Source organism: Raphanus sativus, chromosome 2 (genome assembly GCF_000801105.2).
Source record: "Raphanus sativus cultivar WK10039 chromosome 2, ASM80110v3, whole genome shotgun sequence".
NCBI lineage: Eukaryota > Viridiplantae > Streptophyta > Magnoliopsida > Brassicales > Brassicaceae > Raphanus > Raphanus sativus.
In genome coordinates this window covers 2,230,490-2,257,894 of record NC_079512.1, presented here as the reverse complement: position 1 = coordinate 2,257,894, position 27,405 = coordinate 2,230,490, and the positions used below count along the sequence as shown (strand labels likewise).

At 35.6% G+C, this 27,405-nt stretch overlaps 3 protein-coding genes across 3 annotated transcripts; 2 read left to right on the top strand and 1 right to left on the bottom strand.

Annotated features, from left to right (window-relative positions):
* Nucleotides 1-3,930: 3,930 nt before the first annotated feature.
* Nucleotides 3,931-5,711, bottom strand: LOC108840352 (protein SHI RELATED SEQUENCE 5-like). Its single transcript, XM_018613183.2, has 2 exons — nt 4,764-5,711; nt 3,931-4,426 (listed from the first exon to the last, which is right to left on the bottom strand). The coding sequence occupies exons 1-2, from the start codon at nt 5,401-5,403 to the stop codon at nt 4,056-4,058; spliced, it is 1,011 nt and encodes a 336-aa protein (XP_018468685.2). The 5' UTR covers nt 5,404-5,711; the 3' UTR covers nt 3,931-4,055.
* A 16,095-nt stretch (nt 5,712-21,806) lies between these two features.
* Nucleotides 21,807-22,532, top strand: LOC108831096 (leucine-rich repeat extensin-like protein 5). The gene has a single exon (XM_018604667.1). It carries the CDS (start codon nt 21,807-21,809, stop codon nt 22,530-22,532), a length of 726 nt encoding a protein of 241 aa, XP_018460169.1.
* A 193-nt stretch (nt 22,533-22,725) lies between these two features.
* LOC108831089 (uncharacterized) lies at nt 22,726-23,649 on the top strand. The gene has a single exon (XM_018604656.2). The coding sequence runs from the start codon at nt 22,726-22,728 to the stop codon at nt 23,647-23,649; it is 924 nt and encodes a 307-aa protein (XP_018460158.2).
* Nucleotides 23,650-27,405: the final 3,756 nt, after the last annotated feature.

The following is a 27,405-nucleotide window of genomic DNA, read 5'->3' as shown; positions in this document are numbered from 1 at the left end:
TATTTTTTTTAATTGGTTGAGATAGTATTGTTTAATGCTATTTTTATAAAAACAAGACAAACCACATAAAATTTTGTGTTTTCTTAATCCTTGTGAAAAAATCTTAAAACTCACTTATAATGATACAGAGGGAGTATAAGATACGTCCATTTCTAGGATAATTTTACAATAACTAAATTATACAATTCACAGACATGGATGTATATCTTGTGTGTAATAAATGGATACAAACGCATCGTCTAGACCACGATTATGCTGATAAATACACCGGGGTTAGAAACCGTTTATAGGACAAACGACAAAAAAAGAAGTAATTATTGGAGAACCTAACTAAATCCATAAGAAACCCTAACCACTACTTTCAGTTGCTTGATGCACAGATGGGTACCAATATCTTTCTCCCCCAATCTCTTTTTTCTTAAAAGGATTCTTTGTTTTGTTTATTACCTCTCATTTGGATACCTATATTGTTACATTTACACTAAAAATTAAGATTATCAAATTTTCCTCTACTAATAAACCTTGATTCATATAAGGTTTGATATTAATTTTAAATTGTTTTTGCAGTGAGATTTTGTATATACTAAGAGCATCTCCAATATACACCTTTATATTTTTCTCTAAAATGGAGATTTCTATTATAGAGGTGGATTTGCTCCAATGTAAGCTTTTATAATAGAATTTCTCTATTTTATAAGAAAATATAGAGGAATTCTACTTTTTGTCTCTATATTTAGACCATCTCCAATGTATTTTGCATTTTCACCTCTAATATAGAGGAACTCTATAATAGAGGTGAAATATACTCCAATGTATTCTCCTAAAATAGCAATTTCTAAAATATAGAATAAAAAATAGAGCAATGCTATTTTTTCCTCTATAAATAGAGGAAAAAATAGAGATCTCTATTATAGAGGAAAAAATAGAGGTGGGTTGTAGCAATTTCACCTCTAAATGCTATCATAGAAGTGAAAATAGCAATGAGTTGGAATGCTCTTAGAGATGAAAATAGCATATCTATATATTTTCCTCTATAAATAGAGAAACTCTATTATAGAGTCATACATTGGATCAAATCCACCTTTACAATAGAGTTTCTCTATTTTAGAAAAAAATATAGAGATTAAAATAGAGGTGTGTTGGAGATGGTCTAAAGAAGAGAGTATCTTATACCGGCATGTAGAAGCTATTTTAATTGTATTACTACGAGACAATAGCCTTGTGATAAAATCAGGAAGATAGATAGACAGAGATTCACAGAGAACAATTAAAATGTATATTGTACGGTAGTACAAGTGAGATTGCATATCGTAAGAGCAACATTAACCTAAAATTTAATTTTGGGTTCTTAAATTTTTTTTTATTATTATTTTTTCTGTCAGATTTAAAAAAAAAAAGAAAAAAAAATTAAAAACTGATCAATTGCGGATCACCACGTTTCGTGGGGCCCGCGAAAAGTTTTAAGAGTTGTGGGTGTTTGACTCTTATCTAAGAGATGAGAGAGGATAACTAAGAGGTGAGAGGGATATTTTATATTTTTTTTTGAAAACCCTAGCTTAAGAGCCAGGGTTAATGTTGCTCTAACAACTCCAAGATGATATTTTCTTAAATTCATGATTGGTTTTAAGGGGGGGGGGGGGGGGGTGAGAGAAGTGAAAATGCAAAAAAAAAAAAAAAAATTAGATTGCGATTCTTCTTTCTTGAGTCTGACCGGATGGCATAATTAGAGTAAAAATGTCAACTCCTAGTTCACTTGAATACAGCCAATCAAGACCGAAAGAGATTAATAAATATTTCAATTCATTATACTCCTACATCTCTAATTTAAAGGTCTAAATAGTAATCTGCAGAATAAGAATGGTATAACTGCGGTTGGTCCCCATTGGAGACCTAAGTTATTCAAGTTATGTTACCACTCATATCCATAATGTATAAAGGCGCAAATGTGGTTCAAACTTATTTTGCTTTTATCCACATACAATTTTTGCATACCTTGTCACTGTTTGATATTTGACGTGTTGGGAGATTTACAGTATAATGATTTATGAAATGAGGATTGAGATTAAGAAAGTATGTGTCCTATCAATCATAATAGAGTTAGGTATAATCAGAACGATGGATTTCAAAATCTTTGTTCGATACTAGTCTCTCACTTTGACCATAAACTTTACAATTACAATGATATATTGTGTCGAGTCTTTGGACTCATCTTGTTTCTTGACCCATTATTTTCCCTTTTTCAAAAATTGTTAATTAACAATTTACTCGCAAACTATCCTTTCAAACTAAACCTAACGTATTTTAATGGTAATTAATGACAATGCCTAACATTTGACCTGCAAGATGCGTACCATCGGAACCACATTGCGTCATAAGTACGTAATAATAAAGAGAATATATATTAAAAGTTATGGCTATAGAAAGGAAAACGATAAGCTAAATTAGCTAATCCTACGAAGATGTAGAGTTTTTGTGAAACAAGAAGTCCGACATATTAAGCAAAGTATCATAGGAGGTGATCGTGATTTTTGGTTCAGCTACTGACCTACAGGTACTGCTGAAATCGATATGTCTAAAAATTAGTGTGAACGAGAGAGACTGAAAGAAGAGATCACATGTGATGAGTCAGACACTGTACAGTTTTAGAGTAACTTCCATATTCTCCTCTGTCATTTGAACTTGTCCTAAATCAAGAAATCTATAACAGTACTAGCTAATCATTATTGTCATTAGTAGTATCAGCTCACACATACATGTCATATTTAATACTAGTGTCACAGAAAAAAAACTAAATCAATCTTTTTTTTTAATGTAAAATTTATTCAATCAACTACTTCGTACATAAAAACTAAACAGATTTAGACGGTCATCTATATGTATATAATATATATACAGTTGTTTGTAGATGTGTACACTGTAGATAATTCTACAAATTGTAAAGAAAGTTCTATATTATGAAATGAGGAAATATTCGCTACTGATGAATGATAGTCACATCCATACAAGTAGTGATCAAATAGCTAAAATTAGCATAGTTCTGCAGGAAGGTGGTTTGGTATGAATGCCCTATATTACTATCCGTTTACATTCATATACGCCAATTAACAAATCACATGTTACGTGTGGACTAGTAATTTAATTGACCTTATCGAAATAATTAGCCTTAGCGACCTAACATTGTAGGGAGGGGTTGAATCTAGTGGAACGAAACATTATTTTCTCTGTGAAAAAAATCATAGATTATCATGTAAAACCAAATGGATGTACAGTTTGGTATATTCATAAAGTTAATGCATAAATATGATTCAAATCCGCTTAGATTTTTAAAACTAACTTATTCCATCTTTTCCGAGATTTTGGTTATATATTTCATTTCAGAATTAAGTTCACATATGGAGAAATTCATCTGGGGAGTATAAAAATTACTTAAAAGTTTTATTGAAATATGTTTTTAAGTCTTTGATCAGACGTGGAACAAGAAACCTAGTTAAGTCATCTTTAGATCCAGCAAGCAAACGTATAAACGGGGAAAAAGCAGCTTCGAGCTCAACACCAACCAGAAAGCTAATTCAATATCAAACTCAAAAATATTTTATTTAATTGAAAATGGAATTTTGATCAAACCAGTGGAAAAGAGAGATAATTGATAACACATAAAAATCCAACCAAAAGACATTCAAACCGACACAAAGAGATCGATCCTACGCAATGAACCAAGAAAGAGGTGTATAAATGGTTTCATGATGAAAAATATATAAAACGAATAAACCACAAGAGGAAACTGAGAAAATGCAATAACCAAACCATAAATTAAAAGATCAAACTTTGGAACTGGAACAATAATACAACTCTCGTTGATGTTCTTATGAAATACGGACGCGGACGATGTGCATGTTAATCATCACCTTAAGTAGCAACTAGCTAAGGGAGTTTGATCAAATTGCACGAAATTTCAAAAAGAAAAAGTTGAGTACAACAACAAAGAAAGGCATCTTATTACTATTATAACATTGTAAAGATGAAGTAATGTTCAGTAACTGAGTCTGAATCTAGTCTCAAGACCTCGGAGGTGTGAAGAATGGCGTACCAGCGATGAAGGAGTTCAGTTGAGCCGGATAAAGCGACGAAGGATCCATCATTAACCCATTGTTATTGTTTGCGGCGACAGTAACCGCCGTTTTAGCAGCTATCTCTTCGGCATTGGTGGTTGTGGCAGTGGAGGCAAGGAGGTCAAGTTGGTGATGGTGATCTTGATCTGGTCCTTGGTCGTAAAGAATGCCTTTGAAGACATGTCCTCCTATGTTCACAGCCGTTTGATAAGCATATTCTTGTTCATCTTCATCATCCTCTATCGAGCTCACTCGAACGCATCGAAAAACCGCCGGTGAGCTAACTTCCGGTGGTAAGTTTTGACTCACATCCAACCCTAAATTTCAGTATAGTGTTTTTATAAGAATAATAAAATTGAACCTAAGTTTTTTCGTCCTCTTTTTGGTAACATGTTCTTGATTTTATATCCAGCGAAGAAAACCAAAATCTTTAATTAGTTTTCGAGTTGTTTTACATGGATAAACCCTTTTATGTCGTCAGGCTTACTAAGAAACAGTAACTTAGACAAAAATAAAGCAGCAATATTCACACGCAAATGATGTTGTACTTCTCCCCAAACTTTCATAATTAAAGCTGTCACTTTTTTCTATCAATTTCTTAAGATTTATTCAGTATCATCAATTTGAAAAACACACACCATGATCAATTTTTACCTGAATTTGAATTAGCATTCACCAAACGGGTAGCAAGAGCCGAACCACCACCACCACTATGGTCTTTATCATCATTATCACCACCATTTGCTTCTCGTAGGCGTTTTGCTTTTGCGTTCTGCGTTTCACGGCTGGTGGCTGAATGGTGCTGCAAGGAAGCGAGTTGAGCTAAACGCTCACGGCGTTTAGCAGCAGGAACCCAAGTGCTCTTAACATGAGTCTGACAGTGAAAGCCTCGGCTTTTACAGCATGTTCTACATCTCATATGAGGACAATCTTTCTTGGCTTGATTCCCACAATCTTGACAATTCATACCTCCTTGTCTCGTCACCGTGAACCCTCCCGGCTCATGATCGGAGACTACGTTGAAGTATAAACTCCGGCTCCGGTTATTGGTATTGTTGTTGCTGCTGCTGCTTGGGACCATTCCAAAGGAGTATAAGTTTGTAGAAGCTGTGACATGATGCTGCTGCTGTTCTTGTTGTTGTTGGAAGTATTGGGGAGGCCAAATCTCGAAACCCTTGTTGGTGTTATAGATCTCGTCTTTGTAAAGATAAAGGTAATTGCTCTTGTCTTGTTGATGATGATCTTGCTTGTTGTTGATGTTGTCTCTCCCTCCTAAATAGAAGAATCCTGACATTTCTTTCCCAAAGTGATAATCCACATCACACGCACAACATACCCCAAAGAGATCCAAGAAAGAGTAAGAATGTTTTCATTGCTTGGAGAGATTGATAGTAGATGTTGTGGAAGATTGAATAAATTAAGAGCCTCTCTTTATCATTTCGAGACAACAAAGTTTTTTTTATCTCTGAAAGTAGTATATAGTTGATGGGTTTTCTCTGTGGGGAGAGAAAGAGGGAAATAGAGAGAGAGGAGGTCTTTAAGACATAGAGAGTCTCATGAAGATCTTTTGCTTTGGGGACTTCACTACAGTTATCTTCCAGCTTGAGTGGATCCCCCATCACATAAATATCACTCACTGTATGTGTTTAAAAGAAAAGAAAAAGAGAGATAAACTGACACATTATTTTATGTATTTTCTTAGATTAATCATGCAATATGTTTATTTCCATGGGTTTTTTTTGATAAAGAATTTTCATGGCTTCAACTGGAGCACTCGAAGAAACTTGTGCTTCGAAACAAAACTGTATATAAATTGAGATTTTACTATTTATTCACTATAGCGATCATATTTATTCTCAACATCTTTTATCAGTATTTTCATAATCCTTTGTCAGTCGAAATGCATGTCAGCATGTAAAGGATGAAATTAAATTATACTACATTATATATAAAGATTAAATAGTCATCGATATTTCAGGGTCCAAAATAGTATGCGTGAAGCTATTTCTCTCGGTGTAACTGGCAATATTAAAAAAAAAAGATGAAATGGAAGAAACAATTATTAATAGAGTTGAATGGAAAATATTTTATAAAAGAATTGAACGAAACAGAATTAATATTTCATTAATTCTTTTTTTTCCTTTTAACGTGGAATGTTTTTCAAAATTTCTTAAAGAAATAATATGAAATATTTTTTCATTTTAAGTAGTGAATATTTTGAAATATATAATGTAGTTAAATATCTACGACGATTTTATTTCATAAAAATGCATTCCACTTGCACACTTATATCATTTAAGCTAAGGATTTAATCTCGCCTAATTATTTAATATCTGTCTTCGTATTAGTAAAAATTTTAAAAGTTTTGTGAAGTGTAGTTTTTGTTTAAAAAAGTAGCGATCTTTAATACAATAAACCAATGGTAATAAACTGCCACGTGTTTGAACAGGGAGTTCTTCTCCAGCCCTCCCTCCCCCCGCAAAACCCTCCCAACCGTTAGTTTATCTTTTTCCCCTTAAGTATGTAAACAATAAAAGAAAAGGAAAAATAATTGTTTTTAACAATAATACCAAAAAAATAAATAATAATTGTTCTCAAAGGATTACGGAAGTCTAACGTCACGTTGCTTTGACATTTTATCGTCACGAATCGTGAGGTTTACAGCTTAAATACGGCGATTAGACCTTTGACGCAGTCGAAAATATAACTTTCAACGAAGCCTACGTGTGCTAATTTTTTTTTTTGGTAAAATTGTTTCTTCTGTGTGCTAATTTCTCTGTAATTTATGTTTTTTCGTCTAACCAGGGTTACGTGGCTTTAATAAAGTGTATATTTGATTATTTTCCATGGCATTAATAAAGTGTGCAGCTTATGAGGTGATTCGTTCAATCACGTATGAATACTTGCTTTTTAACAGTAACAAAAAAAAGGAAAACCAAGCAAATTTTCTGTTTACTCGTTCTTGTTTATGTTTTTTTTACAGTTATATGTGATCGAGCTTGTCACCTGATCAGTTTAGAATTTAGAGTCTATAAAATTGTAAATTTATGTTTTCTTTAAAATTTCAAACAAAAAAAAATTGTGGGTTTTGGTGAACACTGATATTGGAAGTTTTCAAGGCTTCCAAGTCAAATAATAGTATATAAAGGTTGTCGAACCACAGAGAACTAGTGATTTATAGCACCAAGAATACACAAACTATCTTAATCTAAGCAAATATGAAGATGGATGATGGTAACAAGCTAAGATCCTAGAATATAAACAAAGGTGATCTCAAATCCTATCAAGAAATAAGTGCAAGAACTAAACTTTCAATCAAATGCTAAGGTGGAATGCATGAGACTAGGAATTTGACTTTGGGTGACTAAGATCCAAGCTAGAGTGGCAGGCTAACAATCAAACACTTCCTTAAGTCTAGAACACTCAAATAAACAAGCTCTATGGTCAAGAAGAATGTTCATTTGCTTTAATCAACTAGACACCAAAGGTCTTTGAGCCTAAAAGATCTAAGCAATCATTAGGGATGAGTCTATTAACTATCTAAACTCCCTTAACACAATGGTCTTTGTGTAAGGCAAGTTTAGAGCAAGCTCTACTTGGTTCAGACATTTCATCAAACACCTTGTGGGTGGGAAATGTCTAGAGCTCTAGATCAAAGAGGCCAACTTTAATCTAGCATTAAGGATAGTAGACAAGCAAGGAAACAATAGATCTAACACTAAACACCCTAGATCTTCACTTAATCACCCTAATCACCCTAGCCCATGAATTCAATGTGTGTCTACTCTCTAATCTCCATGAGAAATCTTAAATCTATGTGAGATTCAAGGCTAATCATGTTTATGAGAAGGAGAAACAAGATTTAAGATGAAGAACTTCCTTAAAATGATTAAAAGGTTCAAGCTTTTACAAGATGAAACAAAGTCTTGAGAGAAAATGAGATACATTAGGGTTTTCAGATCTTAAAACTATATATAAGAGAGTGAAATTCGTCCTGGTTCAATTGAATTAAACCGGAGTCAAACCGGGTTAAACCGGTCAACATCTCAAAATTGCTTCTTGTCTTCTCCTGAGCGGGTTCTTGTACTCGCTGCTTCTCCCCGCTCTGTCTGGTCGCTGTTGAGCTCGTCATTTCCCGAGTGGGTTCATCAAGCCGCTCATCATCACCCGCTCTGTCCTGACCACAGCGACTTCATCCCCTTGTTGCCAAGCCGCTGTTAATTAACTTGGAGATGCAGAGATTGATGGTTCGTGGTTGAAACCATCGGGACCAATCCCGAGCTCCAATCGTCATCAGCCAAGCTTCGTCCCAGAATCAAGGCTTGGCGTCGTGGTCGTGAACTCAGCCCATCGCCGCCGCTTCAGAGTCGCGACGTCACCGGACCAAGCACCGCGAGCTCCTACGCGAAGTGGCTCATCCCTCGAGTTCTCCGCCTCCACCGTGAAATCAAAGGACGGGAGCTCCAAATCAAGCTTCAATGATCCGCCTCTGCAATTCGTCTCCGTCTTCTTCGTCATGCTTCGTCGCAGAAGAAAGCTCGTGAGCTCCAATGGTGGTTTCCCAGAATTTTACAACATTGGTCCCTGAACTTTCGAAGACTTTGTTTCTGACCCCGAAACTTTAGAAATTGCATATATGTCCTCGCGAATTGACCCAAAACTTGTAATTGTGCACTCCAAACCCTGTTAAATGCAAATGGACAAATGTGTGCACTATATATATAAATGCAACCTAAAATGACTTATACTGATCTAAAATATGAATCTAAAAACTTATAAAAACATGAGATATCAACTCTCCCACACTAGTCTTTTACTTGTCCTCAAGTAAACTTTCAAAAACAATCAAAGAGGAGAGATATGAAAGTGGGAGCTCACCACCCAAAGAAACTCTTCTTAGCCATCAACATGATATCTTTATATAATCATACCAAATAGCAAAAGCAAAAACATTGTCAAACTCTAACTTCTCAAGGCCTATCCTATCTCCTTTGATCTCTACACTCATCATCAAGAATCCACATACACACCAATCAACCAACTCTCACATTCATTAAGCAAAATCATAAGTGAATTCTTGCAAATGGTCAAATGGTCCAAATCATTTGGTTAGGTAAGGAAAGACTTTAGTGCAAAATGAAACAAGAGGTTTAAAATGATCTTTCAAGGTGGTTTACTCTCAAAACAAAGTAGCTTTGACATTGCACATAATATATCTAAGAAAGAGATCAACTCATGCATACAATGCTCAATCTCCATTGTTCTACCCTTTTCCCAAACATTAAGTAAATTCTATCCTTATCTCCCAATGCCAAACTCTCTTCATTCACCCAAAAATTTCTCAAAACACTAAGAACATTTTTTTTCACTTAGAACTCTTTCTTTCTTTTGATGTCTACTAGGGATTTTCACAATTTTAAGCACTTATTAGCTCATACTAATTTTTGCTAGCCCCCTTTCTTTATTTTATTTTTTTTTTGTTTTTTTTTTCTTCTTTTTTTTTTATTTAGAGGCCAAGACTTTCTTTACAAATTTGAGATAGAACTTTCTTTTACTTATCCCTAGTGACTTAATCTCTTTTGAGCTCTAAGAGTCTACCCTTTCTTTCATCACCTTTCACACTCCCAAGATCAAACTTTACAACATTCCCATCCCATCCTAGAAGCTAGACAACATGAGTCTCAAAGCTAGCAAATAATAGAGATCAAGCATTGTCGTTCCCAATACTCTCAACATTATGCACATGTAAAGCTTTCCAAAAAGACCTCACTCAACAATCAATGATGGCTTGAAAGAAGGGAAGGGTTTTAGGGAATGGACTACCACTTGAGTTTGTCAAAAAGATTGGCAAAATAGGTGAGACAACTCAAGTGTGTATAGCCATGACTTAGTACACAAAAGACCATAAGCAAGAAGCATTAAGTTCATTCAGTTCATATAAGATTGGAGTTAGCTTCAAAGATGAGAAGTTTCAACAATCAATGAGTTTCAAGAGGAGTTTTAAGGCTCGAAGTCTACAAGTTTTCAAAAGAGTGCTCAAGCTACTTGTCATGATTACAAAGGGTATCAAATTGAGTATGCAATGCGTGAGCTCTTTACAAGGCTGGCTCCCAATACATGAATGCAACCTATATGCTTCTAGACTCAATCTTAAAGATGCAAAATGAAACATGATATGAATCTAAATGCTTCTAAATTTTATTTTTTATACAAATAAGTATGCAATGCAAATGCATGAGACTCATGGCAAGAAAACAAAACAGAAAACAATATGAGATAGTAGATTCTCCCCCAAACTTACTTCACACAGTCCCTTGTGTGAGAGTAAGCTCAAAGAAGAGATCTAAGAGAAAGAAATAAACATGATAACTAAATATGTACAAGGTTGGAGTGGCACATACTAGGAGTTATTGGCTGGATTGGGTGGTAGAGGACCCTTGGCCTCGGGTTTGTTGCACCGGTAGACATGGGCTGAAGTGGAGGAATGAAGATGGCTAGAGTTGCAAGGCATGGCCACCTTTCTTCTCTTATCTAGTATAGACCCAACCTGAACAACCTCAACCATACTTATTAAACAACTTAAAAGAAAGAAATATATACAATGGATAAACATGGGACTTCCTCCCAAGTGAGCTTGTTTTAAGTCTCTAGCTTGACTTTGTGTGCATGCTAATCATAGGTATCAAAAGGCTGAGCCAATGCACCTTTAGTCCTTCTCCTACAAGAACAAGAAACCAAATGCGCAAAGGAGCACACTACTGTCCATAAAAAATAGACAGATTTTTCATCAAAGAGCTTCACTATAGATGTATCATGAAATATGAGATGCTCTTTGATGTTCAAATAGTCATGAGAATCAAATGCATTTGGTGGAAAGATAAAGTCAACTACTGGTTCAAACGAGGTTTTAACAAAGTAGTCAACTCTATCTCCATCAACTGAATAAAACACGATGTTCACATTCTCATGATTATTTTTGACAAGGGGGGTTTCTATCTCAAGCAAGAGCTTATCCACATCAAGTTCATCCCCTATATCAGCAAGTGCAAGAAGAGGCCTAGGTTCATTAAGAATCAAAAACTCAGATTCGAGATCAAATGAAGCACAAAGATAGCTCTTGTCAAAACAAACTTCAATATGATCTCTAGCAAGCTTTTCTATTCTCAACTCATCTAGCTTCCTAGTTTCACATATCAGATCAAGACATTCATTGATGAGCACAAGAGAATCATGATCATGGGCAATGTTTTCACCACAAGGCAAGCATATTTTCTCAAATTGAAGTTCTAAAATGGAAATTTCTATACCTTCCAGCTGAAGTGGTGGATCCCAATCCATTACCTCTTTAAGGTCATACGCAACATTAAACTCATACTTTGTAACCTCCCTTCCTTCAAGCTCTGCTCGATCCTTAATAAGCTCCAACCGGATCCTTCGTGCTAGGGATGTCTTTGCCGACCCCGGGTACTCCTTCTGAAGCTCATATAACATCACAAGTTGTGCTGGTGTGAGTATACTTGCATCAAAGTCATCTTGAATGTGATATTCAAATGTGTCTTCCTCTTCTTGTGGCTCCCCATGGTAGCTTGAAGCCATAACTGCATGAACAAAAGCTAGAACTAAAGGTTAGTAACTATACAAAAGCAAAACAAAGCAAGAAAATAAAGCTTAGTCTCAAGAAAGATTGAAATCCTAATGACAAATCTACTAGTTCCCCGGCAACGGCGCCAATTTGATATTGGAAGTTTTCAAGGCTTCCAAGTCAAATGATAGTATATAAAGGTTGTCGAACCACAGAGAACTAGTGATCTATAGCACCAAGAATACACAAACTATCTTAATCTAAGCAAATATGAAGATGGATGATGGTAACAAGCTAAGATCCTAGAATATAAACAAAGGTGATCTCAAATCCTATCAAGAAATAAGTGTAAGAACTAAACTTTCAATCAAATGCTAAAGTAGAATCCATGAGACTAGGAACTTGACTTTGGGTGACTAAGATCCAAGCTAGAGTGGCAGGCTAACAATCAAACACTTCCTTAAGTCTAGAACACTCAAATAAACAAGCTCTATGGTCAAGAAGAATGTTCATTTGCTTTAATCAACTAGACACCAAAGGTCTTTGAGCCTAAAAGATCTAAGCAATCATTAGGGATGAGTCTATTAACTATCTAAACTCCCTTAACACAATGGTCTTTGTGTAAGGCAAGTTTAGAGCAAGCTCTACTTGGTTCAGACATTTCATCAAACACCTTGTGGGTGGGAAATGTCTAGAGCTCTAGATCAAAGAGGCCAACTTTAATCTAGCATTAAGGATAGTAGACAAGCAAGGAAACAATAGATCTAACACTAAACACCCTAGATCTTCACTTAATCACCCTAATCACCCTAGCCCATGAATTCAATGTGTGTCTACTCTCTAATCTCCATGAGAAACCTTAAATCTATGTGAGATTCAAGGCTAATCATGTTTATGAGAAGGAGAAACAAGATTTAAGATGAAGAACTTCCTTAAAATGATTAAAAGGTTCAAGCTTTTACAAGATGAAACAAAGTCTTGAGAGAAAATGAGATACATTAGGGTTTTCAGATCTTAAAACTATATATAAGAGAGTGAAATTCCACCTGGTTCAATTGAATTAAACCGGAGTCAAACCGGGTTAAACCGGTCAACATCTCAAAATTGCTTCTTGTCTTCTCCTGAGCGGGTTCTTGTACTCGCTGCTTCTCCCCGCTCTGTCTGGTCGCTGTTGAGCTCGTCATTTCCCGAGTGGGTTCATCAAGCCGCTCATCATCACCCGCTCTGTCCTGACCACAGCGACTTCATCCCCTTGTTGCCAAGCCGCTGTTAATTAACTTGGAGATGCAGAGATTGATGGTTCGTGGTTGAAACCATCAGGACCAATCCCGAGCTCCAATCGTCATCAGCCAAGCTTCGTCCCAGAATCAAGGCTTGGCGTCGTGGTCGTGAACTCAGCCCATCGCCGCCGCTTCAGAGTCGCGACGTCACCGGACCAAGCACCGCGAGCTCCTACGCGAAGTGGCTCATCCCTCGAGTTCTCCGCCTCCACCGTGAAATCAAAGGACGGGAGCTCCAAATCAAGCTTCAATGATCCGCCTCTGCAATTCGTCTCCGTCTTCTTCGTCATGCTTCGTCGCAGAAGAAAGCTCGTGAGCTCCAATGGTGGTTTCCCAGAATTTTACAACATTGGTCCCTGAACTTTCGAAGACTTTGTTTCTGACCCCGAAACTTTAGAAATTGCATATATGTCCTCGCGAATTGACCCAAAACTTGTAATTGTGCACTCCAAACCCTGTTAAATGCAAATGGACAAATGTGTGCACTATATATATAAATGCAACCTAAAATGACTTATACTGATCTAAAATATGAATCTAAAAACTTATAAAAACATGAGATATCAAACAGTTGCATATAGATTGTAGATTTTATAATGCAAAACCAGCTAGACGTGTTTCCATAACTAAACCTATAATCGGTGCAATAAATATGTAAAAAAAATAACAAGATAAGTTGTTTTAAGCAACTGAACTATAATATTGAAAATGAACTACAATAAAATTATGTGCGCTGAAGGATTTTGCTGGACAGCGATCCCTAGTCTAAGGTTTAGCTCACGAGTCGTTATTATTCGCGGATGAATGACTGTGATCGTGAATAATGTGATCGTCTTCCATTCTTACCCAAACCATTACATGAATACTATATATTTCTGTATTTAGATCTTTTAGCATTTCCAACTGAAGTAGAAGACTTAGCTTTCACGTTCATCTTACAAATTTTTGAAAACTATTTAAAACGATATCAGAACTATTTCTTCCTTATTTACAAATGGGGAGCAACGTAACACCAAAACAACTCATATATTAACAAAATTCATACGTAATGTAATATTCATATAAATATGTATGTGTGTGTAATAATGACAATATATATACTTAAATTTTTTACAATATCTAATATTTTGCGAAAGAAACCGTCCGTGGTTTTATCTGAAACTGGCTACTATTAGTTATCATTTCTCAAATATTTTATACAACTACGTAGCAATTGGTCTACATATTACGTATTCAGTCATAACTTGAATTGACATTAGAACCCCAAGTAAGCACTTCTCAAAAGAAAAAAACCCCAAGTAGACCCACTCTAGTGACTTTCATCACGTGGAATCGCGTGTATTAGCGGCGCAATTTGCATTTGATAATGATCATCAGGCGCATTCAATGTTAAATATTGTTTTCAAGTTTATATCTGGGTGGAGATATTTTTAAACATCCCCAATGTACACTTCTATTTTTTCTCTAAACCAGAGATCTTTATTATAAAGATGGATTTATTAAATGTATGTTAAATAGAGTTCTTTTTGTTTTAGAAGAAAATATACATAAATCTTTTTTTTGCGTCTATATTTATAAATAAAAATATCAAATCTATATTTTCTTCTATAAATAGAGGTATACATTAGAGAAACTCTATTATATATGTATATGTAGAGCAAATCTATATCTATAATAGAGTTTTCTATTTTAAGAAAAAATATAAAGATGGGTTGGAGATGGTCTTAGTCTCATGGATGACAAATACTTTAATTATTTTATAATGAAAGCAACTTTATTGAAAATATTTAACATTAGTACCAAAAACAAAATTTTACTGAACATTTTCAACAAACTGTGTAGTCTTTCGTTGTGCTCATATGTGTTAAAATGAAAATATCTGTTGTGAGTTTGTGACACACATATTTTGCCTATTTATATACATTAAACATTTATATATCATTAGTGGATTGGTTATCTCTAAAAAGTAAAAACTGAATAACAAGTTAAAAAAAAATAACAACCTCCCACATATAATGTGAATAGCTATATCAAAAGTCCAAACTATATTTTCTAGTAAAAAATGTTTACTATATGTACTTTTAAGTTATTTTATATATAACTATAAAGTATAAACTATGAATTATACAAAACTAGTTTTATCAAATAAAATAAATTTAAAAATCAATGTTCCACCTCCTCTAGAGAACTGTTGACAGTTCTGATGCATATATTAGATTATTCATACATAACATCAGCCTTAATTATCAGGTCACGAGTGAGTTTTGACTTCTCAATTCTTATAGCTAGATTTGATAAAATCTTCGTTATCTACAGGCCAATTAATACCCAACCAATTTCACAATATAAAGTCTTACCACTACCATCACCAATATACATATAAACTTACAGTAACATCCTTCATGATGATCAAGGAGGATTTGCGTATATAATTTTGTTGATAACAAAGTTACAGTGTCACGCTACCAATTGTAAATTTCAATTTTAAATCGCTAAAAATAGCGACCGAGGCCATTTTTTTATAATATGATTGGTTGTAAATCGCATCACCAACTCCATTCTAAACATCATTTTGGAGTAAAATATAAAATTCCCTCTATTTTCAATTTTAAAACGGAATAATAGGTAGAATTGTTCCATTTATGAAGTAATTTTACTCATTATTCTATTTTGGAGTTCAATTTTATTTATTTATAAAACGGTCTTTTAAATTTCGAATATTTTATTTTTATATTTAAATAACATTTTAAAATAATAAAATAACATGAAAATAAATATAATATTCATAAGAGAGTATTTAATTATTTTATATAAAATTCATAAACTAATAAAAAAAAATTAAACATGAAAATATATATAAAATAAAATAAAATAAATGATATAATAATCCAATAAATCATTTATGGAACCGCCATGATCAGTGAAGTTTCCCAAATAAAGAAAATGTCCGGTTTTAAAATTTGCTTGCACAATTTAAGAAATTAATTGATAAAATTCTCATTATACATAATGAAATGATTTAGTTGAGCATTTATGAGAAAATATATTCCAATACTCATTTCTGAACCAAAATATGTTATCTTATATATATTTATGATTTCTTGTAATTTTAATAATAAATATATAATGTAAATAAATTAATTATATTTTATAACAAAGAAATAAACTATACTTTCATGGATGTTTCATAAACATATGATAATTGAGATTAATTGGTAATTTTCTATAATTAGAAAGCATTAGTAATAGTTATTTATTAAATAGAATGAAATCATTTTTTTTTTGAAGTAAAAATTGAGTAATATAATAAAACAAAACTCAATTCTATTTTAGTGTTACACCGTTATAAAATAAAAACTGAAGTAATACACTGAAGATATTCTAAGAACCTATGACAATAAAATAAACAGTATTTAGTCTAGGTCATAATGAGAAGTCGCAAATCACATGAATTATTTTTCAAAAAAAAAAAGTCACATGAATTTACAACCAAATGAATAATATTCGGCCGAAAATCGCAGTACAAGTCACAACCACATAGAAACGAATATGGTTAAAGCATTTATTTTATTTAGTTGAGAAAAATATATGACAAGCTTTTATTCAAATACTTAAACTTATTGATGACCACTAATATGTAGTTATATATATACTCCTATAATGGTTGATCGTTTTTCATAAATACAAATCATTTTAGAAAAATATTTTTGTTTAGAAATATAAATAGTTTTCATATTTCAAAACAAATTTTATTTTTATTAAATATTATATGACGAATTAAGTTATATATCTTTATTATTGATTAAATTATATCTAATTTAAATATATTTTTTGTTATCAATTTAAGTATTAAATTAGATTTTTGAAATGTAACAATTTTTTAATTGCTGTGTTTTTAGCTTACTTTATGAAACAGCTGGAATATTAGTTCCAGCAAAAATAAAAGAAGAAGTGATCGTATTTAGGGGCCCGAGACACGAGTCTCTGTATTTTAAAATTTCTTGTTGACTAAATCACTATTTTGTCTTTATTTGTCAATGTAATAACTTGGCAATACTTAAATTTAATAGAAAACCAAAGACCTCCTAACTTTGATGGCTCGGGATCTCCATGATTAAACTAGTTGCCTAATGTGATGTCCTTTTTGTCTTTTTTCTTTACTTTATTCTTCCTTTGTTCTTCTTTTTTTTCTTGTTAAACATTTTTTTTTGATTTTATCGCTTTGATAAATCTGACGGGATTAGTAGCTAGCACTGATTTTTTGGCTGATGATATATGTTAAGAGACGGACATACTTCGTGGGATTGGTGAAGTTATGATTTTTTTTGCTAAAATTCTTAAATACCTAATGTTCAGAAGAAAAAAAACAAGCGATAAATGTGCATCACTATAGTTAGTGAAAATATATGTAAACAAGCTGCTAACTCATTCACGTTTGGTATAGATGTTATCAAGTTATATTTTAGGATCCACCAACAATGAAGAAAAGCTATATTAGTATGCATAGGCAATGAAGTTGTACATCATATCCAAATGACCCAACACTCTTTTTCTCTCTAAAACACCACACTAAATTAATCATCATATTTTATAAGGATGTACTGAATGTGCCTCTATTTATAATGATTTTTTAAATGTGTTTTTCGGAGACTTTAAGCTTCAGTCCACCGTAGAATCATACATGAATCAGCGCCACAAATTACTTGGCCGTAAATCCTTGAGACGAGAACTAATTTATCATCAAATTGTGTGCATTGCAAGGATTATGAGAGGTGGTATATATATGAGATTGTTATTTTTGTAGCCATATTGTAATATAAGATGTTACCATATTAAAAAAAAAGATGTTACTATATATTTTCAATAAAAGGATGATTTCATCACCTCCCACTAGTCAGGCAGAGAGTGGAGAAGGAGCAAAGGTCATCTTAGGAAAAATTCGGGGATAAAAGATTGGATCTCTAAAAGATTAGCTCCAATTATTATTATTATGTTGTCTTTCACTCTCGAGCCTTGTGCTCACCTTCTTCTCGCTGCATCTTTCTCCTCTCTCTCTTACATGTATACTTGTCAATCATTGTTCTCAGTTCTTGTTAACAGTATTTTCCCGACAATCTTCTTAATGATAACGTCTATTTATATAGTATTATATATACGTAGGTTTAAAGTAATTTTTAAGTCGACTCTTCTAAGCAGTTAATAATAGGATTTCGAATTCGATTTTAGGAAAAATTCGTCAAACCTAGAACAAAACGAGAACGATAAATATACAGCAATGTACGAGGCAAGATTTAGACTAGTTACTTGGACATACAAAATTTCGTATTTTTTTGTTATTTACGATAATTAGGGTTGGGTATTTTATCCGTTAAATTTGATTCGATTCGTTATTCATTACTATTCGATCCAAAAATTTCAGATATCCGTAAGCTTTTGAAGTAAAGCAAATATTAAAATTCAATATTCGTTAAAATCGAAGCAAATCACAAATATTAAAATTTTGGAAAGCGAATATCCAATCCGATCTGTCAATATATAAATACATGTATATCTTGATTATATTTAAAGTTTTAAAAGTATAAAGTTAAATAATTATTATTCTAACATATGATTTGACAGATTCTATTCACATTATTACTTATATAAAAATATTACATAAAAGAAAGAGAAAACATTTATGACAGCTAATTTTTTTTCTTAAGTTTTGTGTTATTATAATTTTTAACTAAGTTTAAAAATTTACAAAATATGTAAATTCACTACTTCTTTTAATTTTTATCTTTTATTTCATGCAAAGAATTATATTTTACAAAACAAGTTTGTATCGAATTTTTAAGATTATTTGTATTAATCAAATAAATAAGATATCCGTAAGTATTCGGAAATATCCGCAAATATCTATTTATTTTTCGGATATAAGTTTTCCGAATATCCGTATTTTTCCAAAGCAAAGCAAATCAGAAAATTAGATATACGTAATATTAGAAGAAAATCACAAATACCTTTAAAAATCCGGATATCCGATCCGTGCCTAGACCTAAACGATGATTACCAACCATTGAAACTATCTAAAAAGATTTGAGAGGACTGCACTTTACCAACCAACCACAATATAAACCCTTCGATCGATAAACTAAATTACTATGAACTAAATTAGTATTACGTTAGCTCTGGATCGACAAATTCATAATAATATACATGTAGGAAGTTTTTATTTAGTTATCTTTCTCTATTACTCTGCTATATCTCGATGTCTATGTGACACCTTAGGAAACATGAAGTAGATTAATTAGCCTGAATGGATAAAGCTTTTTAGTTACTATTAGAAAAAACAACTTTTTCTCCACTATGCCTTCAAGGCCATTATTTTTGCTTAAAGCTAAGTTATAATTATGCTCTTTCCGCCAGAAACGGGTTTTTGTCTTGTTGAAAAAATAAAGGAATGAAGTGACTCAAAGCGTCTTCCTAAAGCTAAGATATATATTCGATCGATTTACTGCGTTAAGAATACACTTTATTTTATTTTATTTTTTTGCTAAATAGAATACACTTTATTCCAATATATTTAACGCGAAAAATAGTTTGAAAATTGGACGAGGGAGCAAAAAAATACTAATTTCGGGTTCAACGTTGTCCCTACCATAAATTACAAAAATGTTATCGTATTAAAATTGTTGTGCAATCACCTAGACTTCATACGAATTTTCCCACAGACGTATATTTTATATGTATACGAAACAATGGAAAAGAAGAGAGAAAATAATAAACAAGGTGATGTGATTGTAACTGTGGTTCGTGAATAGATGACAAGTTAAGTATAATAAGCAAGTCTAATTCTGAAACCCTAGGCGACGAACACTGCATGCCAATAGTAGAAACAGTACGTACGATCACGAGACCAAACTTATACGTACTTTACTTTCTTAGGATACTTCCACTTGTAGGCACTAGCCCACGTGGTCCCCACATTAGCTTTATGGGCCTCATAAAGCCCGCGGGGCCCCTGTTCCCATCCATGCACATGCTTCACATTAAGCTCTAGCTATGTTAGTGTGTGTATTTTAAAATACTAACGTTAATACGCATATTTAAGTACAAATAAACGTATAAAATAATAGGCCTATATATGAGCCTTTCAGTGGAAGAAACGGCCGAAGAAAAACGTTGTGGCCTCCACGAAGGTTGCAAAGACTCATTGTCATTTGCACGTGATCACCACCATTCTCCAGTCTTATAATATGCGTGTATTATATAGCTCGCATGTATGAACATATACTTTATAGAATTCAGATAGTTATTAATTTATTTGAGTGTAGGACATTCACGGTTCTTTAGCACTATAGTCTAGTTTGAAGAATGAGGATAAGTAAGTCAGTTGGCCTATTTGTTCAATATAATTTTCTAGTAGTATTCAGCGTCAACATTTATTCAAAACATGTATGGAATACTGTAATCCATTGTGGGATTAACCTCAGACGGCCCAAGTATAGGCTTGTTAGTGGACACTACATCCGGATTGTTCTTTCCTATGCTTCCATATTGATGGGCTAAACTTTAAAGCCCATAATACATTGTAACTTTTTTGAGTTATAAAATTGAGGGGCTTATTTAATCTAAAGTTTGGGTTATTTGATTTTTAACGAGATTTTAGATTATTTCTATGAATTAGAGAGTTTAAGATGATTTTTTTTAAAACACTTTAAAATATCACCTAAAACCATGAGATTTGATTTTTTTTTACCTAAGAAATATTTTCCCAAACATTTTAAAATTACTTGAAAACTTGAAAACTCTACAAATACTCTAAAAGCATTTAAGACATTCTGAAATTCTCAACTTAAATTTTGTTTAATAACAGTGAATTTCAGAATGTTTTAAGGAATGACAAATTCAATAACACTGATTTTTAAAATGATTTTTTTAAATTAACGTTTGAATAACAGTTGATTTAACATTTTAATACAAATCACTTCAAATTCGTAGTTAAATAGACTCCCCTTAATAATAGTGGATTTTAAATGTGTTTTTTAAATTTATGCTTAAATAACAAAAGAATTATAGTTTTAATACACAACTCACCTAAAACTCTTAGTTACCATGAATGTACGATGTCGTCTCAATGGCTCCCTGAAGACGATTTTTGTCTCAGAAAATCCATAAATATTATTAGTCTGGGCCCTTCCATAGGCTCGGAATACCTCCAGATTAATCAAAAAAAAAAAAAATCCATGGATGTCAGGAAACCTTAGTTCCATTCTTTGTTTCTTCATTAGTATCTTGATCTTAACTTCTTCTACTATATGCTTTTTCGTGTATCGTATGTTCCTATTTTACTAGTAGATGTACTGAATCTTGAGCTGAAACCCTAAATTGCTGCAGCGTTTAAACCTCTGGCGCCCTCTGTAGAAAATTGACATGGTAGCTTGTGTCCCAAGTCATGCAACTCTTGGTTTATCAAAACTTGATTAGATCGACTCTTATGAGTTTGTAATGGTTTTTTTTGGGTCAAAAGTTTTTTATGGTTTATTTTCCGATTACTAGACGTCCTACGTGGTTACCATAGTCTTTTTTTTTTGTCAAACGTGTTTACCATAGTCTATGATAGAATCATAGAAATATTAACTATCTAAATCCATGATTTGTAAACATTAATGGTTTGACATATAGTTTAGTTTTCTTGTTACAATAGAATATCAGAGTGTAGAATCTCTACACTCTACAGTCTAGCCAAAGGAGCATTTCAAGATCCTCTGTTTCAACAACCCAATAGATTAAGAAACCAATTAGCTACTTTTAGAACCAAAAAGTCAAATACTCTCTCTGACTCTGTTCCCAATGTCAAACCCTTGGCATCTCCAAGGTGGTGCTTCCGCCCTGAAACCGTCGCCTCTCACCGCTGGTGAGACTCCTCCTCCGCCCCTCATCCCTCCTGACCCTCCAGACCTGGCCACACCATTCTCTCCCCAAAACTACCCTCCCTTAGGCACTTCCCCTCCATTTACTAAGAACCGTAAACAGTCCTCTTCAAAGGATACTGTGAACCCTTCTTCCCAACCATTTACTGCCTCAACTAACGCCCAATCTCCCATAACTACTTCTCTTGCTACTGTCTCCTTTGGATCTATCCAGTATGTAGAAAGAGACAGCCCTATTAACGAAACTGAATCTGGAATTACTGTAGAAAAACCCTATTTCTACATTCCTCCGATTAAAAACTCGCCCCTGCAAACTAACAGAGCTTCAATGGGAGCCTCTGTTCCACTACCTATTACTCCTCTCAGCCCCCCTACCCCTACCCTCCCCTCTATCCCTATCCCTATCCCTAACCCTGTAGCTGTTCACCAAAACCCTTCTCCGGTCACTCAATCTCTCCCGGTACAAAACTCTCAGCCTCAAACCTCTCAGCCTCAAACCTCTCAACCCCAAAGCCGTCACTCCCTCGTTGAAAGATTAAGACTCTCGGAAAGCAAGACACTGACTCGTCTAGCCCCAGTGTCTAAGGCAGCAAATGGTCGTCCTCGAATTCTAATCACTGATGACGTCTTCAAAATTGGTGAATAGCTTCACAAAGACTTTATTGTGTGCTACTTCAATGGCAAGCCGCCTCACTTTAGCCAAATCCAGAGTGTCTTCAACCATCTATGGGGTAAAGGAAGAAAGTTAGAAATTCACAACAATCCTTTAACCAGAAGTGTGTTAGTGAGGATACCAAATGCTTACCTCCGAGACAAGATTCTGGATAAGTACATTTGGTATGTCGGGGGACTCGATGTTTCATACTGCGTTGTGGACATCTGAGCACTCTTCATCGATTCCTCCTCTCAAATCCATCAAACTCTGGGCTCATCTTCATGGTGTTCCTTTGGATCTTCGCCACACTAAAGGTCTTAGTCTTGTTGCCGGCTTGATTGGTCATCCAAAAGAGACTGACGACTTTACTAAAAACCTTGTGAGTCTTACGGAGTCGCATGTGAAAGTGGAGCTGGACTTGACAGAGCCTGCACCAACAGTAGTAGAATTTGAGCGTGAAAGTGGTGAGGTCGTGGAGGTACTTGTTACTTACCCTTGGTTACCACCCACTTGTTCACACTGCCAAGAGCTTGGTCATGTTATTAAGAACTGCCTCACCTGGACTCCACCTGAAAAAGAAGATACACAACATCAGAAAACTCCTTTAAAAGGAAAGAGCAAAAGCAGGAAAAAAGCAGCAAGGCCTACGACTAGCTCTGCTGTCAATACGGATGATCCCTCGGGTCCTAAGGTCCCACCAGACCCTAAAGATACTGTGGGTAATTCTACTGCTCCTATGGTTCTTGATCCTATTTTGGCCTCTACTTCTTTCTCTTTTGGTTCCAATATTAATCTTCCCTCCACTAAAAAGCCCCCCTCCAGAAAATCATCTCAAATTTCTTCATCTCCTTCAACTCCTAAAAAGCCCCTTAGTCTTTCTGAGTTTGCTGAGAAAAAGAAACTTAAGCGAACAAGGTCGGATCCTTCTTTTGATTCTCCTCCTCACCAAACTGCCAGTACTACCGTTCTGCCTAAAGGAGTACTTGGTCCTCTCCCCCTTCCACTCTCTAAGCAAATTTCTATTCCTATAAATAATTCCTTTTCAGCTTTTACTTCTTTTGATTCTCAAGGGCTCTCCTCTTCAGGGGTCCCTCCCTTTCTTTCCTAATGAGTATCAAACTCTTTTTTTGGAATGTCCGTGGCATTAATGAGCCGGACAAGCATCATCCTTTTTGTCAATGGCTTAATAATAATAATCCCATTGTTGGTGCTCTTTTGGAAACACACATCAAGGAGGTCAACCTGGCTCCGTTGATGTCTAAGCTCTGTAATGGTTGGAACTACTACTCCAATCACCTTTCTGATGACGATGGGCGTATAGTTCTCATATGGAAAAACCCTGCTGTTGTGCGTATAATCTGTCAAACGAGACAGTTTATAACGTGTGAGGTGTCGATCCCGCTCAGCCCTATGTTCTACTACACTGTCATCTATGCTTCAAATGATTCTTCGGAACGAAATGAGTTATGGGTGGATCTATTGAACCTACAGCAGACTCTTACTCTGGACACGAAACCTTGGTTGTTGGGAGGAGACTTCAATCAAATCACTGACCACCAAGAGCATTCTTTAGGGACCATTAATACTAATGACTCCTCGATGACTCAGTTCAGAGATTGCCTGCTCCAGCTTGGCATATTTGATCTCCGCTACCAAGGTCCAACTTTCACTTGGATGAACTCTCAACCTGTTTCTCCCATCGCTAAAAAAGTAGACCGACTACTAGTCAACAACCTAGCTATCTCAGCGATGCCCCATCTTTCAGCAGCTTTCCTCCCCCCCTTGATCTCTGACCACTGTCCCTGCATCATAGACCTAAACCAACCCCTGCCTAAAGCCGGCACTAAACCATTCCGCTTCCTAAACTACATAACCAAACATCCGGACTTCTTATCAGTAGTAACTGAGGCATGGTTTCAGGCCGGAAGCACTTGTCTAACTTTGACAAACTTGTGTTGGAAGCTAAAGTGTTTGAAAAATGCTTTGAGAGCATTGAACAGAGATAACTATTCAAAAATTCAAGAGAGAGTATTGGAAGCTAACCGTTTGTTGCAACTTGTGCAGGTAGAAGCTCTTCAGCACCCAACGCCTCAAAACTTCCAACAGGAGAGAGACCTGCATCAAAAATGGATGCTGTTACGAGAGATAGAGGAATGTTACTTCAAGCAAAAGTCTAGGATAAATTGGTTAAAAGAAGGGGATCTTAACACCTCCTACTTTTTTCGAATTTGTCAAACTAGAGCTAGCTATAATGCTATTCGATCATTCCTCACAGCCTCTGGAATTGTTCTCACGGATCCTCTACAGATGAGTTACCATGCGGTTGCTTATTTCAAGTCTATCCTGGGTCCCTCTAATTGCAGAGTCATGCTAATCTCTACACTTCCTTGGTTTGATTCACTGCTCAATTTCAAAGTCTCACTAGAGGAACAACAATGTATGGTCTCTCTGCCTACAATGGCAGAAATCAAGAAACTCTTCTTCAAGCTCAATCCTAACAAAGCCTCAGGTCCAGATGGTTTAACGTTAGGGTTCTTTCGGGGATCCTGGGAGATAATAGGGGAGGAGGTAGTAGCAGCTATCAGTCAGTTCTTCACCTCTTGTTTCCTTCCGGCAGCGGCAAATTCAACTGTTCTCTCATTGGTTCCGAAGAGACAAGGAGCTTCTGCTGTAACTGACTACCGTCCTATCTCTTGCCTCAACACTGTTTATAAAGTCATCTCCCGTCTTCTAGTCCGACGCCTTAAGCCAATGCTTCAGGAACTGATCGTCCCCAACCAAACTGCCTTTGTGAAAGGAAGATTGTTAATTGAGAACACTGTGCTGGCAGGGGAACTGGTTAACGGATATCATAAAAGCACCACAACCAAGCGGATCACAATTAAAGTCGATATAGCAAAGGCTTTCGACACATTATCTTGGGACTTTCTCTTTGGCTGTCTGAAGAGCATTGAAGTCCCTCCTCTCTTCATTCGTTGGCTGAGAGCTTGTGTGTGCACACCTTCCTTCATGGTGGGATATAATGGGACGGTGAATGGCTACTTCAAGGGTACTCATGGACTGCGGCAGGGGGATCCCCTCTCCCCGTACTTGTTCGTCATAGCAATGAACTGCCTCTCAAAGCTTCTAACGGCAGCATCTAAAAGTGGGAGTATTGGGTTTCATCCTAGAGCAGCTTCTACTAGACTAACACATCTGAGTTTTGCAGATGATCTCTTAATTTTTATTGATGGATCTCTGTCTTCTGTTCAGAATGTGTTGCAGGTCTTGCATGACTTTGAGCAACGGTCGGGACTCGCAGTAAGTGTGCAGAAATCAAGCTTCTACAGTTCAGGCTTATCAGTTGCTGAGATCAATGAAATTCAAGCTTCTACTGGCATGCCTCATGGAACCTTGCCTGTTAGGTACCTAGGAGTGCCTCTATGCACTAGAAAGCTGACTCTACAGAACTGTGAACGACTCATTCAGCAGGTGAAGGCGAAGTTTAACTCCTGGTCTGTCAAAACCCTCTCATTCGCTGGAAGGTTACTCTTGATCAAGACTGTGGTTGCGGGAATTACAAACTTCTGGTGCTCATCATTTGTGCTTCCTAAAGCGTGTGTGAATCGAATCAACTCTCTATGTGGCGTGTTCCTCTGGAAAGGGAATATTGAATCACCGCCATCAGCCAGAGTGGCATGGAGTACGGTAATAAAGCCAAAGAAGGAAGGAGGACTGGGGGTAGTAGACTTAGAAGCGTGGAACAAAGCTACATGCCTAAAACTGATATGGCTCTTATTCTTTAAGGCGGGATCAGTATGGGTAGCTTGGTATAGGGAGGAAGTCCTTCACGGAAGCATTAACAACTTTTGGACAGCAAAGCCTAATCAATCTAATTCATGGCTAGCTAACAAACTCCTTAAACTAAGGCCCCTGATTTTCCCTTGGATAAAAATGAGAATTGGGAATGGTCTTACCTGCAGGTTTTGGTATGACAACTGGTCGCCATTTGGGTGCTTGGAAGACTACTATGCCGCAGAGGGCAACTCTAGACTAGGGATCCGAAAGCGAGCTGTCTTACTGGATCTCTCCCGAGATGGTAACTGGTGCATCCCACAGCCGAGAACAGATCACCAGCTACAAGTGGTCACCTACATCACAACAATTGAGCTTCAAGAAGAAGAAGACTTCTACGAATGGGAGCTCAATGGAAGGGTCAGTCAAACTTACTCAACTGGAGAAGTATATCACGCTCTGCGTACGCCTTCTCCGCAGGTCTCTTGGGCGTCTGTGGTTTGGTTCTCTGGAAACATTCCTAGGCAAGCTTTCTTAACATGGCTATTTGTCTTGGATCGGTGCCCAACCCGAGATAGGATAGCTAGCTGGGGGCTTCAGGTAAATCCGGCCTGTCTGCTTTGCACCACCGGAGTTGAATCAAGGAACCATCTCCTATTTGAGTGTGACTTCAGTTTCTCGATATGGTCGGCTATCGCTTCACGATGCAGATTCCTTCCCCGACGAAACTGGAATCAAACTCTGCTTGCGTTGGAATCACTTGGAGTCTGCAAAAGGGTCAAGCGTTTAACACTTCTTGCTTGGCAGGCTACAATCTATGCGATCTGGACAGAAAGGAACTCGCGCTTGCACCGCAACTCTTCTCGTTCTGCAAACCTGATCACTTCGTCAGTTGAGAGGTAGATAACTAATAAGATATCATCTCTCAGGCCAACTAATCCAACGGCTGCTTCAGCGCTTATGCAAACTTGGCTTTCGACAACTTAGAAACTATACTCACGAGCTGCATCCGATTTCATTCTCCAGTTCGGTACCTATCACCCTCGGTCTCATCGCAGATACTAGAACGCCATCCTTATTTTTTTCACTG

What these genes read in the sequence shown, in the direction of transcription:
- LOC108840352 (XM_018613183.2), bottom strand. Translation starts at nt 5,403, where the DNA reads ATGTCAGGATTCTTCTATTTAGGAGGGAGAGACAACATCAACAACAAG. An exon ending in GAATGCTAATTCAAATTCAG is followed by an intron (nt 4,427 to 4,763) that starts GTAAAAATTGAT and finishes ACTGAAATTTAG; the next exon opens with GGTTGGATGTGAGTCAAAAC.
- LOC108831096 (XM_018604667.1), top strand. Translation starts at nt 21,807, where the DNA reads ATGTCAAACCCTTGGCATCTCCAAGGTGGTGCTTCCGCCCTGAAACCG.
- LOC108831089 (XM_018604656.2), top strand. Translation starts at nt 22,726, where the DNA reads ATGTCGGGGGACTCGATGTTTCATACTGCGTTGTGGACATCTGAGCAC.